This window comes from Papaver somniferum, unplaced genomic scaffold, assembly GCF_003573695.1.
Source record: "Papaver somniferum cultivar HN1 unplaced genomic scaffold, ASM357369v1 unplaced-scaffold_118, whole genome shotgun sequence".
Lineage (NCBI taxonomy): Eukaryota > Viridiplantae > Streptophyta > Magnoliopsida > Ranunculales > Papaveraceae > Papaver > Papaver somniferum.
The window spans coordinates 14815048-14832840 of NW_020620825.1; the positions used below are offsets into that span (position 1 = coordinate 14815048).

General features: G+C 36.7%; 2 protein-coding genes and 1 pseudogene across 3 annotated transcripts; all 3 read left to right on the forward strand.

The window, feature by feature from the left end:
- The first annotated feature begins 558 nt into the window (after positions 1-558).
- LOC113330586 (phosphoglycerate mutase-like protein 1) lies at positions 559-4210 on the forward strand. 2 transcript variants are annotated; one of them, XM_026577401.1, is made up of 10 exons: positions 559-882; positions 1401-1462; positions 1572-1679; positions 1814-1893; positions 2039-2201; positions 2515-2589; positions 2727-2815; positions 2914-3033; positions 3286-3330; positions 3614-3752. In XM_026577401.1, exons 1-10 carry the CDS (start codon positions 681-683, stop codon positions 3687-3689), a joined length of 1020 nt encoding a protein of 339 aa, XP_026433186.1. In that variant the 5' UTR covers positions 559-680; the 3' UTR covers positions 3690-3752. The 2 variants fall into 2 exon arrangements, with proteins under 2 accessions (XP_026433186.1, XP_026433185.1); XM_026577400.1 differs by lacking the exon at positions 3614-3752 and adding an exon at positions 3774-4210 and having other exon boundaries at positions 563-882.
- Positions 4211-6005: 1795 nt separating this feature from the next.
- On the forward strand, positions 6006-8824 carry LOC113330587 (annotated as a pseudogene).
- Positions 8825-11757: 2933 nt separating this feature from the next.
- Positions 11758-14482, forward strand: LOC113330585 (pentatricopeptide repeat-containing protein At3g58590-like). The gene has a single exon (XM_026577399.1). It carries the CDS (start codon positions 11768-11770, stop codon positions 14213-14215), a length of 2448 nt encoding a protein of 815 aa, XP_026433184.1. The 5' UTR covers positions 11758-11767; the 3' UTR covers positions 14216-14482.
- Positions 14483-17793: the final 3311 nt, after the last annotated feature.

Sequence of the window (17793 nt, forward strand, 5' to 3'; positions counted from 1 at the left end):
CATTCTTTCGTTATTCTCTGGATTGTGGTTCATTATTTGCTGGTGATATTCTTTTTAGTATTTGATACTAAACTAACTAGACGATTCAAACCTTACAGTTCCAAGAAACCAAAGATTCGGATTTCAAGCTTAAACTTTTAAATTTCAACAAGTTGTGTAAAGCTAATAACATTGACAACCGGAACTGAACTTTTTAACCTGTTAGTCAAAGAAGGCAGAACTATGGCCAGCTTCGTTGGAGCCTTGGGGCTTGGACTTGGACGGCTAGTTCTTAAAGGTACTGAGTATAATATAACTTGAGAATTTGGGCAATTATACCCCTCATATAATATCATTTTTGTACTTAAACAACAGCTACAATTGCCCACCATTGACCACCCCCTTCGAAGGGTCAGGTTAGACGTACACCACGTGGAGGGAAATGCAACCGGTAAATTCGAACAAATAAAATATTCCACTTGGATTCGTCGAAGATGCTCAATTACGTTTCCTAGTTTCTAATTTCAAGCAATCGAGCAACCAAAAAAAAAAGGTAAAAATTTAAGCAAACGACTAGGTTAGTAGAAACTGATAAATAAAAACCATTATTTTAAGAGAAGAAATATCTAATGAACAGCCTAATAATATACCGACGTACTCATTAGATTTGGGCCACCACGTCATCTGCCAGCACCACCGTTATGATGATGAGCAGTTTTTGTGGAAGTAGTCATGGTATTATTTCTAGTAACCGTACACAATTCCTCCTCTTCCCTCTAATAAAACCACCAGAATTAAAGAGGAGCACTCCAATACGAAAATCACATTCTCCATCGTCTTACTCCGCATTTCATACGCCTCTTCTCTGCTTCTCTTCTCCATCTTCATCTTCTAATAATACAGGTAACGTAATACACTAACTCTCTCTCAAACCCTGGATTTTTGATGCATCCTCATAGCATTTTTTTTTTTATCTTTCTGCTATAAGGTTGTTGAAATTATTAGAAGGTTTTTCATAATTTTTTGGTGTTGGATGTGATTTTGGGACGTGTGGACGCATATATGTTTAGGTTAATTCTGTAACGAAACTAGTGTTTAAAATGGTGTCTGCAGATTTGTATATTGAGGATTAAATCCGTAGGATATGACATTTGGGGATTCACTGTTCAGTTTTGGTGTTTTTTCCCCCTAATATTTGAGTAATTTTGGAAATATGTGAGTAAGATGGACACCAATGTAGTTTGATTATGCTGGTACTTTAAATTTTTAATCACTCGAAAAGTGATGTTTAAAGTAAGGTTCCCTGTAAAAGTGACTTTTGATCTTGCATATTCACCTAGCTTTATTATTTGGAGACTTGCTCTCTTGGAGCTTCGGTATTATATTTTGACCCTTAAGTTTCTGCTTTGATCTTTCGGCAGATATGGACAGCTCGGCAACTACAACTCTATTCCCATTGCACCGTACCAAGACTTTGCATCTGGTATTGAATTTTTGAATTGGATCTTTTGTATATTTCGAGTTTCTAGTTGTTGCGCATCTGTATGGACTCTTTGTTTATTTATTTTGGTTCTTCTCGACTTATTTATCAGGTGAGACATGCACAAGGGTTTCACAATGTAGAAGGAGAGAAGAATCATGATGCATACTTATCTGAAGAACTATTTGATGCTCAACTTACCCCTCTGGGATGGCAGCAGGTAATGCTCCTTTTCCTCTGTGTTATATGAAGCATTTATGCTGAAACGAGTTCGAGGGTTGTAACATTTACAGTTTGTATCATACTTCTGGGTAGTTCACATGTATCTTAGCAGCTCTCCCATTGATTAAACAGGTGGATAACTTGCATAAGCATATTACTGAATGTGGTATTGATAAGAAGGTTGAATTAGTCATCGTATCTCCGTTACTAAGGTACTCTTCTAGATGGTAGTCATTTTTTCTCTGTATTCTAAATGTAAACTCAGTGAGATTACTGTTTATGGATCATTAGAGCAGATACTTTGTGTTTACTTAGTATTCCCTAATTAAGTTATGGCTATTTGCACTTGTATTTCAGGACAATGCAAACAGCAGTTGGAGCATTTGGTGGTGGAGATTATGCAGATGGGATGGATGTCACACCACTAATGGTGGCAAATGGAGGGAATAGTAACCGTTCGGCAGTATCAAGCTTAAATACTCCTCCATTCGTAGCAGTGGAGCTTTGTCGAGAACATTTGGTATGTCTTGTAAGATAAAGCTTTTTTATTTTCCAGTAGCAACCAACATGTATAGTGGCACGTTCTAGATAATCCTTCTGCTCCAGGAAATGCTCTTTTGTTGTTTGTTTTACGTTTATTTCTTGACCGTTTTATTTTTCCGAGTATATAAAGTCGTTACTAGATCATCAAGCGTGTATTTAAAAAGGGCGAGGAGATCCTCCTTATTGGAGGAAGAAACAAACTTATTGACGCAGATTCTTCTTCTTAATTAATCTTTCATTTGAGATTTGATGGCTTGATTTCTAATTTGAAAACTAAAATTTTACTACAGGGTGTTCACCCATGTGATAGGAGGAGAGGTGTTGGTGAATATCGGACCATTTTTCCTGCAATCGATTTCTCACTGGCAAGTATCTGCTGATGTTCTGTAGGATCCATTGACACAACATAGAAGAAAAACGTCAATATGATAGTAGTTTTTGCAGCTGAATTAAATTTGAGGTTTAAACTAAGTGTCAGTTTTGGATGATGTGTTTTCTGTAGATAGAAAACGAAGAGGACGTTTTGTGGAAAGCTGATGTGAGAGAGGCAGATGAGTCCCTTGCTGCAAGGGGAATGAAATTTATGAATTGGTGAGTTTTTCCACCTTTATATGAGGATTGTTGAGAATGGTATAATTATAGAAGTACATTGATTGCTAACATATCGGAAAATGTGATGCCTTCATTAGGTTGTGGACACGTAAAGAGAAAGAGATTGCAGTCGTCACCCATAGTGGTTTCTTGTTTCATACCCTCAGTGCATTTGGAAAGGACTGTCACCCGACGGTGCAGCAAGAAATCTGCAAACAGTAAGTGTTGGATTTCCCTATTATATTTGTTAGTGGATTTTTCATCAAACAGTGTGTGTTGTTGGGGAAGTTTCTACAATAAAATTTGTGGCTCTATCCGGAATTGCGTAAAATAGGAATTAAGGAAATGTGACTAATTTCGAAATTTAATCGTGCTCGGATTGTATTATGATTCAAACATTGGCTTAGTATGTGCCTTTAGATTCAATGATTTATCATTGACATTTTAGTGGTTTTACTCTTTGTCTGCAGTTTTGCGAATTGCGAGCTTCGTTCAGTTGTTATCATCGATAGAGGGTAAGCATGTTTTCTCCTCTGTTGTACTTTGTCTGGCTTATAGTTACCATGTGTTACTGGGGTGTCAATGGTTATGTATTACTTGGGAATCTACCTACATTTTTTCTTTCTCTCAATCTTGTTTCCATCAAATATACCCACTTCTAGTCCCAGAGTACCTTGATAACACACAGAGACGAACTGCACTTAACTGAACTGAAAGATCGTTTTTCTTTATCTTGGCCCTCCTTTGACATCTCATTGTTCATTACTTTTTTACACTTTTTGTATATTGTTAAACTAGGCCACCAAAGTACCCAAGAACTGGTCAAACCAGAATTGATTATCTGTTTGATTCCACCTACAAGAGACATGAATAACTAAAGGCAGCAGACCTGTTATGTCCAGAAGTGATTACTGTTCATGATGCTGAATCATTTTCTTTATCCTTTCTGAAATTGTAGTATGATGGGTTCGGACTCCTCAACAACCAACTATCCTGGAAAAATACCTACTGGGCTTGATCTTCCTAGTGATGCTGGGGCACCAAATTCCTCGGCCTAGATTGGTTATATTGATCATGATCTACGCAATACTGTTATTCTTTTGAAGCGGGTTGTTTTGGTCATCGCTTCATATTCATGAGGAAGTTTTAGTACATTTTTTTGGCAGTCAGGGTGATTACTATTAGGCAGGTACTCATCATTTTTTCGGAGGTGAAGATGGCAACAAACAAGTATTGATTGAACTTTTAACTAATGTTTTATCGGAGGCATTTTATGTGCTTCTCTTGTTGAAAACTCTAAATATATTTACTCCTGCTACTACCAGTAGTTTGTACTCTAATATTGCTGCAACATTGGAATATCAATTGAATCTCTTTGAAACATCCACAATTTAATGTGCTAATATAGTATAGCCCAACTTAACTTTGGCGTCCCACTTAGCATACAAGAGACTGAATCACAACGGAAAGTGCCACCACGTATGACAAGCGAAGTTTAAAACTTCTTTTCATGAATTGTAATCTCTTCCTGAAAAGTATGAAACTAGGTGATGTTTAAAACCTTTTTTAAGTTAACACCTTTCTTACAAACACGATTGCCTTCCTCCGGGTGGGCGTAGAAGAAATAGAAACCCAAGGAATGTATTCTTTTTTGAAGCATACCCACAAATATATTCAGAATTTCAGATCCAAATTTCAGAATTTGAATGTTTAAACAAAAATGAGTGGGTTTTCTTGAATGATTATTTTTCTCAAACCTTCTCAGCATCATTCTTCTGCTTCATCACAATTTCAACCCAATTTCTTCAATTTAAATTTAACCTCGTAATGCGTTTTATTCTTACCGTAACTCTCTGCTTCAGCAACAACAGAAACTTCTTCAAGTGTGCTCTAGAGCTCGATATCTCTACAGCGTGTTTCCACGAAAGTGCTTGGTCAGGCTTTAACTATCTGAATGCAAATCTGGGGTGAATTAGCAGTATCTCTGCAAGTGTTTGATAAGATGCCCGAAAGAAATATCATGTCAGCATGTGCATCTTTGGATGGCTATCTCTGCACTTGCATTTTAAGACAATGCAAACAGCAGTTGGAGCAATTGGTTGCTGGAGGAAAGTGCGTGGAATAGTAATCTTTCTGCAATATCAAGCTTACGTACACCACCAGCAGTGGAGGTTCGCTGAAAACATTTTCTATGTCTTCTTTCAAAATCTTTTTATGGTATCCCTCTTCACAGCCATCATATCATTCTAAATCTTTCAAAACTGAGAAACGAAGCTAACCAAACTACTTAATTAATTAATGAACTAATAAATTATTCTGACATAATAGACTTTTCCGACCATCACCATGATGCTGATCCGTTATCGCGGAAGCACTGATAGTATATAATTTTTCTAACATGATGATGACCGGTAATTGGGGAAGAACTCATAATATTTAGTCATTCGTACGCCTGTTGTTACTTCTTCTTCATCTTCTCGGCATACAGTTAGCTTGTACACTCTCTAAAACCCAAGGTTTTAGCTATATCTCTTTGTTTTAAGAGGTTGTTCTTAAACAGTCAGTTTTATTATCTTAGTGTCTGATTTATCATTTCTTATTCTATCTAGTTTTGATATCCAGAGGTGTGAATAAAAGTATATCTAGGCTATGTTTGTGAGGATACTGGTTGTTATTTTGTTGATATGGGAATGAAAGAATCCATATATGATAGTATCGTTAGAATCCTCTGTTCATTTTGGTTGGTTCTTATAAGTTTGTGTACTAGTGAAAAAAAAAGTCAATTAGATGGACACAATTACTTGGTCATGTTGATATTTCAGAATAAAAAACATACAAAGATATTTCAGAAATTTTTTTCACTCATCAAAAAGTGATGACCGGAAAGAGATATCCCATAGATGAGAATCCACCGTGCACTTACACACTTAAATGAAACTGGGGAAACAAGTGGGTGAGGCTCAAAACACGGGGGTGTGGAGACGAAGTAGCACCCATATGTTTAATCTCATCCGTTGTTTGTCAAACTACGGGTATATGAAATTGTACAAATAGCCTTCTGATAGTCTGCGTCAAAACTACTTAATACAGTATTTTGCAGTTAATTGTTCTACTCCTAATTTTTTTTTGTCTTTCACACACGGTTCAGCTAGAATTTTCTTTCGAGATTGCTGTCTTTGAACTTCATTGTTTAGTTTTGAGCCATAAGTTTTTGCTTGATACTTTGGCAGATATGGAAGGTTCGGGAAGTACAACTCTCTTCCCCTTGCATCGCACCAAAACTTTGCATCTGGTATTGAATTCTGAATTGATCATTTATCTTATATGAGCAAATTACTTGCTGAGTTTCTTCTTGTTGCTTATCTATACAAGTGAACTCAAATTTCTTCTATTTATTTCCTTGTACCTATTTAATTTTCTCCACTTGATATCAAATTGATATATACGTCAGGTGAGGCATGCACATGGAGCTCACCGACTCGAAGTAGAAGATCGCGATGCACTCAAATCTGAAGAACTATTTGATGCTCAACTTAGTCTTCAGGGGTGGCAGCAGGTATTAACTGCTTCTCCTCTGTGTTTTAATTATGCTGTACTATCTACAGGTTGTAATATATCCCTACATAGTTGTTATGTGCATCTTACTTTTCCATTAACCTAACAGGTTGATTACTGGAATAAGCATATTAATGAATGTGGACTTGCCAAGAAGGTTGAATTAGTCATTGTTTCTCCTTTACTGAGGTACTCGTCTGCAATTGCCTTCTTTCTAATTAAGAGGCTTAGATTTGTTTTAACATTATGTGGCACATTACATACTGTAGTACTCATTTGTCCTCAGTTAAACTTCACATCATACTGGTATCAATATGAGCACCAGCATTTTCATGCCCTTTTCTCCTATATGTATTATGTAATTTTAACCAGCATTAAATGCAATAAAGGTTCACAAATTACATCAAAATATGTTTCTGCCGGAGTCTTCTTCTCCAGCGCTCGTTAAAATCCTTGCTAACTGCTCCATAGCCTATGTCTATAAGGTATTGCAGAAACAATTAATATGCATAGGACATGGTGGAAGCATACAGGTTTTGGAAGTTGATCTTGTTTTTCTCTATTATAATATGTAAAAGTTGTGATATTACAACTTCATGAATTTCGTTAGTAATATCCTAATTATGACTGTTGCAATTGCATTTCAGAACGATGCAAACAGCAGTAGGAGCATTTGGCAGTGCTGGAGACTATGCAGATGGGACGGATGTAACACCACTAATGGTGGCAAATGCAGGGAATAGTTATCGTTCTGCAACTTCAAACATAAATACCCCACCATTCCTAGCAGTGGAGCTTTGTCGAGAACGTTTGGTATTCTTTTTTTCACATAAAAAACTTAAGTCTTATGGTATAGGAACCAGCATATATGTTCCGTGTTAATACAGTCTTCTGCTCCAGCAAATGGTCCTTTGCTGTTTCTTTTGTTTCTCTCTGGTTTTTCATTTTCGTATTTCTCGTGTTTCTGCAACTTGCTTCAGAGTATGTCAGAAACGCTATATCAATAGTGTGGTACTCATCTGTAATTGGCTTTTTTTCTGCTCCAGAGAATAGCAGGGTGGGTGACTATTTATTTTTACAGTTAACTTTAAGCGAACATTTCCTGGTTCAACTTTAAGAATACCCGGCCAGTTCCTAGCAATTAGAACATCATGACAATACCATCTTTTAGTCCTTGGACCCCGAAAAGGGTGTTGATCCTCATTGAATGAATATAAGAACGTACTGATGGGTGTTTCTTTTTTCTAATCTTTTGTTAACATTTGAAGACTTGATATCTAACCTGAATACTCAATTCTACAGGGTGTTTACTATTGTAATAGGAGGAGAGCCACCAGTGAATATCGGACCATTTTCCCTGCAATCGATTTTTCATTGGCAAGTATTTGATGAAGCTCTAAAATCCATTGACAAATGCTGCTAACGAATACATTTGGCATGCTATTAGTTTTATGTTGTTGAATTACCTTTTTGGTCACAATTTGTAAAAGAGTTATTTTTGGATGCTGTGTTTTGTTCAGATAGAAAACGAAGAGGATGTTTTGTGGAAGGCTGATGTAAGAGAAACATATGAGTCCCTTGCTGTCAGGGGAATGCAATTTATCGATTGGTGATCTTTTTTTCCCCGTGAAATAAGGATTTTGGAAAATGAGATCAGTACTGAAGCTAAAGAAGTACATAAGTTACTAATATGCGCCATCTTATCTAGGTTGTGGACACGGAAAGAGAAAGAGATTGCAGTTGTCACCCATAGTTGTTTCTTGTTTCATACCCTCGTGCATATGGAAAGGACTACCAACCAACGGTGCAGCAAGAAATGTGCACACGGTAAGTGTTGGATTTCCTATCATATCTGTTAGTGTTTTTTTTTGTAAAGAACAGCAAAAATAATACTTAATAAAATACTATTTCGAAACAAACCTTGCTTCCTGCTATTAAATACTATCATATCTGTTAGTGATTTTGGAGTATTAGTTTCCTGCTTGCTTTTGTCCTGTTTTGTTTAACCATTTATTCTTCGATACGTAAAATACTATTTTCAAGACCTTGTTCAACGTCCTTGTGAGGATATTTTCAAAACAAAAGCTGCACCTTGTTTCTGTAATATTTCCGTTTTATGACAATTCTTTTATTCCTCAGATATTAAATTCTGAGGGCTTTATTCGGTTTCCAATAGTTGAATGTTTGGGTTTCTCCCTTGCATAAGAAAGAAAATAACGAAATACAACTAATGTCGGATTTTAATGTTTGATCGTTGACATTTTTGATGGTTTATTGCTGCAGCTTTGCAAATTGTGAGCTTCGTTCTGTGGTTATTGCTGATCGAGGGTAAGCGGTTTTCTTATGTATGTTTAACTTTTTGGCTTATTTTTATCATCACTTATAGGGTTTCAGTGGTCAAGTGATCCATAACTAGTAGACACATCCAGTCCTGGGTAATTGCTATCACATAGAACTGACTCAAAAACGTAAGTTGCTTTCTCTTTGTTCTCCTTCAACATTCTATAGTTCGTTATGTTTTTACGTTTAATCAACCAAAATGCCTAAGAACCGGTGTGAACAGAATTGAAGCTGATTGTTTTTCTTTTTTCTTCTGAATTTGTAGTTTGATAGGGTCAGGCTCCAGGATTACTGACTATCCTGGAAAGACCCCTGATGGGATAAATGTTGCTAGTAACAGTGGCGGAGGCACATACTAACTTTGGGTGGCCATGGCCACCCCAAGTTTTTGAAAATCTAATACCATTGTAGGTGTAAAAGATCATCTTTTTTCCTAATTTAACGTACGTGGCACCCTCAAAAACATTTCTAAGTGAATATTTGTTTGTCAAAAGAACAATGTTGCACGTTTAATACTCCTTAACTTCCTTATATTTAGCATCTGTCGGTCTTTAGTTGTTAGATTTTACATGTTGCCGATCCCTTATAGCCTGAAAATGAATTTACATCCTAAAATTAGTTTTCATTTTGCCGATCCCTCAAGGCAAAATTCAGCTCTACACCAAAATGAATGATGATTTTGTAAATGATTCTTTGCATAGATTCAAATCATAGACAATTTCGAGGTTTTGTAAAGCGACGAATCAACGAATTTAATTCTAATATATTATCGAGATGAAGTACTCGAGTAAATGCGCATGTTGGACTAATTTAAATATATCATTTTCTTATCAAGTTCTCTTTAAGCCACTCTTAAAAATTTTCTTCTTATCGGCCCCTCCTACATTTAAATCCTGGCTCCTCCGCCGCTGACTAGTAATGCTGATAAGCACCCACGGGAAGGGGTACCGATACTTCGTGAAACTAGATCGGCTGTATCGAACACAAAACAATTATTCTTCTGAAGGTCATCGCTTGGACAAGGAAGTTTTAGGTTACATTTTGTGGCAGTTGGGGTGATCAAGTAAGTACCTATCTTTCTTCCTGAGGTGAAGATGATAAAGTAGATATATGAATACAACTTATTACTATTTTTTTAAGTCATTTAGTGTTGCTGAAAACTCGAAATGTATTCGATCTAGTACTGTAATCTAATTTGCTGCAATCTGAAGATCAACAGAATCTCCTTTCATTTCTGTACTTCTCATCTTATTATTATTTGAACCATAGACAGAGTGGAGAAAAATATAGGTTAAGAACAGTGTAGTCAATCTCGGCCATCTCGGGCGAGATATCGCCGGTAATATCAGTTTCGGCACTCATCCAAGAGGAATCATGCTATATCGCCGGTACAATATTTGGCAGGAAATCTCGGCCGAGATGGACGGAAACCGGTTAGCTGAGATAGCCGAGATTTAGAAATTTCACACTTATATGAGGTAAGTCATCCGGTATCATACAGAGGTACGATAATTATTAGCTGGTTTACGTTAGTTCCCGTCAAAACAAAACAAAATATTGGCGTTCGCATCATTAACAACATCCAATGTATAATTTTACTTGATTGAATCATTGAAATACTACTAAGAGCATAACAAACGAATAGATCAACTGCAATCATACGTTTAAAGCACGTTTAAATTGAAAACAGAAGAAGAATTAAACACATAAACGGAAATTACTAATACATACTAAGGGAAACCAGATATGCAAAAAACAAGGCAAGAGCAAAATCTCATCGATCGTCTTCTATGTTTACTTCTTTCGGGGTAAGTTAATAAACCTCTCAAAATGATAGTCCTTTTAAGTGGAAGTGGTGTTGTTGCTGCGTCAATTAATCAAAAGACCATGCCGGTGGAATAAGAGAGGCTGAAACTGAAATGTTGAACACCGGAAATGTCTTCCACTAAGAGCAAGTCTTATGGTGGAATCCGACCTATTCCAAATGTGGAAAAACCATGGAATGTCAAGTCTAATGGCTTCCAAGTTGGGGTTTTCCACAGAAAATCCAAACAAGGTTCCACCATTTTGTGGGAGGGTTCGTGGAATCCATGTGAACATAAGAATAACGTTTTTTTTTGTCCGTAGATTTAGGATGAGTTGTTGAAATCTAACGGCCGAGAAGAAAACGCTATTCTTAGTAGCGTTTTTTTAGCGCTATTAAGAATAGCGTTTTCATTATTCCACCATTACACTTGCACTTCCATCCACGGTTCCAAATGATGAGGTGGCGTAGAAGATCGAAGATGGAACTCTTTCACCATAAGACTTGCTCTAACTACTCTTAACTTCTTAAGAAAATCGAACAAGTGGAGGTCATACACTTGTTTATCCCGGCACGTGGTCTACAACCAAATAGACATATATCTGTGTAATTGATAGTGGCCAAATGTAGTTTGTACCTGGATGCAAAATATTTCTTAGCTCCACGTCCATTAATAACAGTAGGATCAATTGACATGCCACGGTGATTATGGAATACCTGGTGGTATTTGGGATAATAGAATAATATAGATGATGACCATGGATGATGATATTTATTATATCTTAACTAATGAATTGTGAAAAATATTGTTATAAAATTGTCGGTATAAAATTTGAAATCGAAATTGTACCGAAATTTGGAACCGAAATTTGGAACTGAGACACTGATACAAAGTCGTACCAGTGTCTCGTTCCCCGTCCGAGACAAACCGAAATCCGATATTAACTATATTGGTTAAGAATTTGCAATGGCTCCTCATAAATCACAGTACAAAAATAAACAAGATAAATTTTGTACAAGTTATACTTTTCCTCGCCACTTTGTAAAAAATGGTTGGGTGTGAATATGCTTGGTTTACCGATTTTGCCATTATAAGCACAAGTGACATAACCAGATACGGCAATGCCGAAAAGTTTACGGCCACTAAAACAGCGTCATAGTTGATAGTTGTTAGAAAGTGCCTGCATATATAAAAAAACATTTTCCGGGGAAAAACAGTTTCCAAAAATTAATGACAGAGAGGGGTTCCTTGAATGGTTATATCTGCTAGAAACCTTCTCTTAAAAAGAAGAAGAATTCTTCTGCTTAGTCGCAATTTCAACCAAAACCCTTGTGTTCTGCCCTCATTAATATTCAATGGACAGTCCAAGTTCCAACTCATACAGAAACAATATGATCACCATAATGCATTTGATACTTGCTCTAACTCTCTGTATCAGCAACAGAAGAAGCTTCTTCAAGCGTGCTCGGGAGCTCGATATCTCGATCATGCTTCGACAAAATTGCTTCATGCACTGTCCATCACAATGGACTGGTCTTGCTCTGATTATCAGGATCCACCCATTTTGACATCCATTAATAATAGTCTTATTACAGCATATGCATCTCAGTGTGAATTATCAATGTCCATGAAAGTGTTCGATACGATGCCTGAAAGAAATGTCGTTTCATATAACTCTATTATTTCAGCTTACAGCCGGTACGGACATGATCACGAGGAGAGAAGAGGAGATACTTGTGGAAGAGCTTGGCAGATTTTTAATCAAATGAGGGGCTTAGGAATTCAAACCACACAGTTTACTTTTGGTAGTTTGTTAACTTCTTCATCCTTAAATCTTATTCAAGGCTTACAGTTACTTCCATTGACTTTAAAGACTGGGTTGCTTTATAGTGATGCTTTCTCGGGTACTGCATTGTTGGGTTTGTTTGGGAGGCTTGGAAGAATGGATGAAGCATATAGTTTGTTCCAAGAAATGCCCAAGCGTAACTTGATCACATGGAATTCCATAATTTGGATATTTGGACGACATGGATTTGTTGAAGAATCTATTGTTTTGTTCCGTGAACTTCTAAGAACACAGGAGGGATGTCATCCATCAGAATCATCTTGTGTTGGAGTCTTATCTGGTTTTGGTTTTGGGAGAATTGGACGAGGGTTACAGCACTTGAGCTCAATAGGCGAACAGATACATGGGCTGGTGAAAAAAACCGGGTTAGAGTCTTATACTGCTATTGCAAACTCTCTTTTGAATATGTATGCCAAATTTTCATTAGGAGCTTATTCTACTGAGGTTTTGTTCGAGGAGATGACTCCTGTTCGGGATGTAGTTTCTTGGAATATTATTATTGGAGCATTTGCAAGGAGTGACAAACCATGGAAAGCTGTTGACCACTTCTTGACTATGTCACAGTCAGGTTTCTCGACTAACCAGACTACATTTGCTAATGTCATTAGTGCCTGCACCAGTCTGCAGATATCAAAATACGGTGAAATCATACACGCAAAAACGATCGTGAATGGCCTTAATTCTGATGTTTTTGTAGGCAGTGCACTGGTTGATTTCTATGCCAAATGTGATAAAGTAGAAGAAGCACATCTTGTCTTTTCCAAGCTTGACCAAAGGAGTGTTGTTTCTTGGAATGCTTTGATTGCTGGTTACTCAACTAAGGGTTCTCATTTTTCAACTTGTCTACTACAGCAAATGCTTCACTTAGGTTATCGGCCTAACGAGTTTTCATTCTCTGCTGCTCTTAAATCATCCCTGGTTGACGAGGTACAACAACTTCATTGTCTGATAGTAAAAATGGGTTACCACAAAAATGAGTATGTCTTCAGTTCACTTATTGCTTCATATGCCATGAATGGCCTTTTATCTGATGCATTGAGCTTTGTTACATCCTTGGACTCCCCACTATCCCCATCCTCTTGTAATGTCATTTGTGGAATATACAATAGAATTGGCCTATTCCAAGAAACACAAAAGCTTCTTTTTCAAGTTGGAGAACACAACATTATATCTTGGAACATATTGATTGAAGCTTGTGGCCGCAATGGGGATTACTTGGAAGTATTTGCACTGTTCAAAAGCATGCAAATGGCTCATATTTTACCCGATAATCACACTTTCATGAGCGTGTTAAATATCAGTGGTAAGCTCTGCAACCTGTCTTTGGGAAGTTCTCTTCATGGGATTATCGTAAAGATGGATTTCAAGTGCTGTGACGTACTTGTGTGCAATGTATTGTTGGACATGTACGCCAAATGTGGAAGCCTCGAGAGTTCTGTTAAAATCTTCAGTGAAATGACAGATAGAAGAAATCTGATCTCGTGGACGTCTCTGGTTTCAGCTCTAGGACTTCATGGTTATGCATTTGAGGCACTGGAACGGTTCAGAGAATTAGAATCAACAGGATTGAAGCTAGATAGAGTTTGTTTCACTGCAGTTCTATCAGCCTGCACACATGGAGGACTAGTTGAAGAAGGAATGAAGTTGTTTACAAGCATGAAAGTAAAATATGGAATTGAACCAGATATGGATCACTATGTTTGCATGGTGGACTTGTTATCTAGATCTGGGCATCTTAGAGAAGCAGAGAGACTGATAAATAACATGCCGTCCCAGCCAACTGCCCTAATTTGGCGAATTTTTCTTGAAGGCTGCAAGAGGTGCAACAAGAACGAGGAGCAAGCAGTAGGATAGGCACTTCTTCTTTGAGATTCAGGGTCCCTGAACTTGGATCAATTGAGATAATTGAATGATTATACTCCTCCATTTACTTGGGAAAGAGGTGGCTGGGCCTCAAATAATTCACATAGTGAAAACTACATGGAGACCCATTCTACAGATTTTCTACACCGTGAAATCCACGGGCGGAAAAGTTCACACGCGCATCCAATTTTTGTAAGAAAATTTCTCCCAAACCCACAATTTATAAAATTTGGTTTCTTCGTATCTTTTCTTCTTCTTCTTCACGGGAATTTCTTCTTCAATTATTTTTCTTCTTCCTCCCAACTGTGACTTACGATCAAATAATATTGATAGACAGTATAATCACATGAAGATTGGAAACAATAGGTGAATGAAATCGAAAGTTAGGGTTTAAGGTGATGTTCTTAGATGAATCGAGATCTTGTTGTTTGTTATTTCCGAAAGATGTATGAATGGGTTTTTTTTTAATTAGGTATTATGATTGAGAAGATGGATCTGAAGAAAAGTTGATTTGAGATTTAGAAAATACAGGGAATAATAATAAAGCTTATTTGAGCTGGGATGATGAACAACGAAGATGAAGAAGAAGAAGAAGAAGAAGAAGATGATGTTGTTATGAGTGCATAACATGTCATGCAGTCGAAAAAATGGATGCATAACACATTATCCGGCATCTTTGTTATTTTGTGTGAAATTGAAAATTGATGAATAATGCATCATGCAGTCGAGAAAATGGATGCATAGCCTGATATGCATCCAAAATACGGCTGCATAATGCATTATGCATCGAGAAAATTGTTGCATAATCTCTTATGCATCGAGAAAATGGATGCATAACCTGATATGCATCCTTAAATATGGCTGCATAACCAATTATGCATCAATTTTTTATGTACGCACTAAAATCAACCAAAACAATGGCTACATAACTCGTTATAGATGCATAACTTTGTTATGCAGTCGAGAAAATGGTTGCATAATTCGTTATGCGTCTGCATAATGTGTTATGCATCTTTTTTTGAGGCTACATAATGAATATGTAGTCAGTTTTCGAAAATTTTCCCTAAAACGATGATCACCTCCGATTTTTTCGTGAAAAACAAAAAATTGATATTGTTGTTTGTACTCGTTGCGTAGCTCTCTTAAAAATATTTTCAACGATATAAAATTTATAAAATTCCAAGGTGCGGATTTTTAGATATGTTATATCCAAGTTGCGTTGCCAATTATACCCCTGATGGATAACCCGTCATGCGGATGCATAATCCGTCATGCAGACATTTTTAATAATTTCATATAATTATGGGTCACGGAACTAAAAATTAATTGTGGGCCTTTTTTGGGCCTGCGCCTAATTTTCTCATTCACATAAGCCTCAAACTAGCCCGATTTCAAATGGGAAATTAGACAAGGATCTCACCCATGGGTTACCCATAATATCAAGCCTTTAATTAAAAGAAGTTTAAGTATAGGTCCTAAGTTATTAAAAAACTTTCATATCCTTATGTATATTATCAAGCCCTTAATTTAACAAAATTTCAACTTAAGCCCAAAATTAATAAAGTATGGCAAAATGATGTCCCTACCACTAACCATCTCTGACCACCACCGCCTCCAACCACTGCCACCGCTCGCCACCACCAGCCACTTCTGACCACCACCGTACACAACCAATGCCATCCACCACCACTTGCCACCGCTCGCCACCACCACCAACCACCACCACCACTTACCACCGCTCGCCACCACCACCAACCACCACCATCACTACCGACCACCGCCATCGCTGACCACCACCACTTCCAACCACCACCACTGCCGACCACCACCACCAACATATGGATGTGTATTTATCAGTTACATATCCATATGGCATGAAACATATATGCATGTCTACTCAAAAGTTACACATCCATATGGAAAGTGTAATGAGAAGTTACACACATGTGTATCCAGAAGTTACACATTTATATGGCGTTACATATCTATATGGCATGTGTCATGAGAAGTTACACATGCATATAGTGATGTTACACATGTGTATCTAGAAATTACACATCCATATGACATGTGTATCCAGAAGTTACACATCAGAAATAAACATACAAAAATACATGTATTGCTTTAGCATTCATTTACAAAAATTTCTCCATACATCAATTACAGTAGTTGGTTGTTATTGAACACAATAAACGAGTTAAAATACTAGATACATAAAATGAAATCCTAAAAATAAGCAACGGCATCTTCTAACAAAAATGTTCTCTTCCCTTCTTATCTTCCTCGATTCCAAAATGTTTGCATATCTGCAACAAAATAAACATCCACGGGTTAGGATGTTTCCAACCCTGGAGTAGTAAATTGAATTTATAACAATGTTCAAATAAAAATGTTCAACACTCAACCTACGTCACCATCTCCATCTCTAACCACACATGTCATTTTGGCTAATCATTTAAGTTACTAAATTGAATTCATAGTAGTAAATTGGTTTGTACGCTTCAAAGTAGTATTAGAATATGATCAATGATGGAACCCTGAGTTCCAGTTTATCTCAGTATTGTTATCATCCTTTACATACTTTCTAACTTTAGTATTAGAATTTGGAACTAAAATCAATCTTTACAAGTCCTAATGGCGAACTTTATTTTACCACTATTCTACAACCATCAATTTTTAGTGTCGCCGACGTAGATTTATTTTTTTATTTTTAATAGTAGTTTTATTTTTAGGCTTTTATTCTTGGATTATTTTGTTTTTGGTACTCACATTTTGTCCAACTTTTGAGTTTGGTCTAACATTTGTCCAGCTTGGTATTTGGTACTTGGAAATAACATTGACCCGAGTTGACTTGGTTAGAGTTTGACTTTCGTTTGATAATTATCAAAACTAAATAAATAAATTTATTTACTACTTCAATTTACTATTATACCCTTTCACTTTACCAAAAAAAACTTCTTCCAACACCCTAAATTCATTTTCCACTTCCGCCTCCGCAAACACCGCTCTGCATAACCCCATGAACCAGAAAAGCTCAGTTGAAAATTCAGATCTATCAAAATCCAATCAATTTCTCTTTTCTCTGCATAATCCCATGAACAAATTCAACTATCCTGCATGACCCCACAAACCGTTGAGGAAGCAGCTCCCTGATAAAACCCTTTTTATGGTTTCCTCTAACAAAATTACATTTACCCCCAATACAACAGTCTTTTCTAACCCTAGCTTACTGCCATCAATCATTCTGTCAAAATCAATTGAAGCAGCACATTCTTCTTCTCCGATTAAAGCAATACCTTATTTAATAAATCAAATCAAAAATCCAGTTTCTGAATTGAAACCCCAAATTTTACCGAATCAAAATCTTAATTTCACTAAACGGAAACCAATTTCCATTTTTAACTTTTTTTTTTTTTGAAGTGGTTGCTTATCACAGATGATTGGCGTTAAAGTGGTGGTGGATATGGCGATTCTTAGGAAGAAAAAGACGTTGGAGAATTGGAATGGGAATGAAGAAAATTTTTTTTGTCTAATTTGTTTTTCATTAATGGACTTTTCTGTTCTCAATA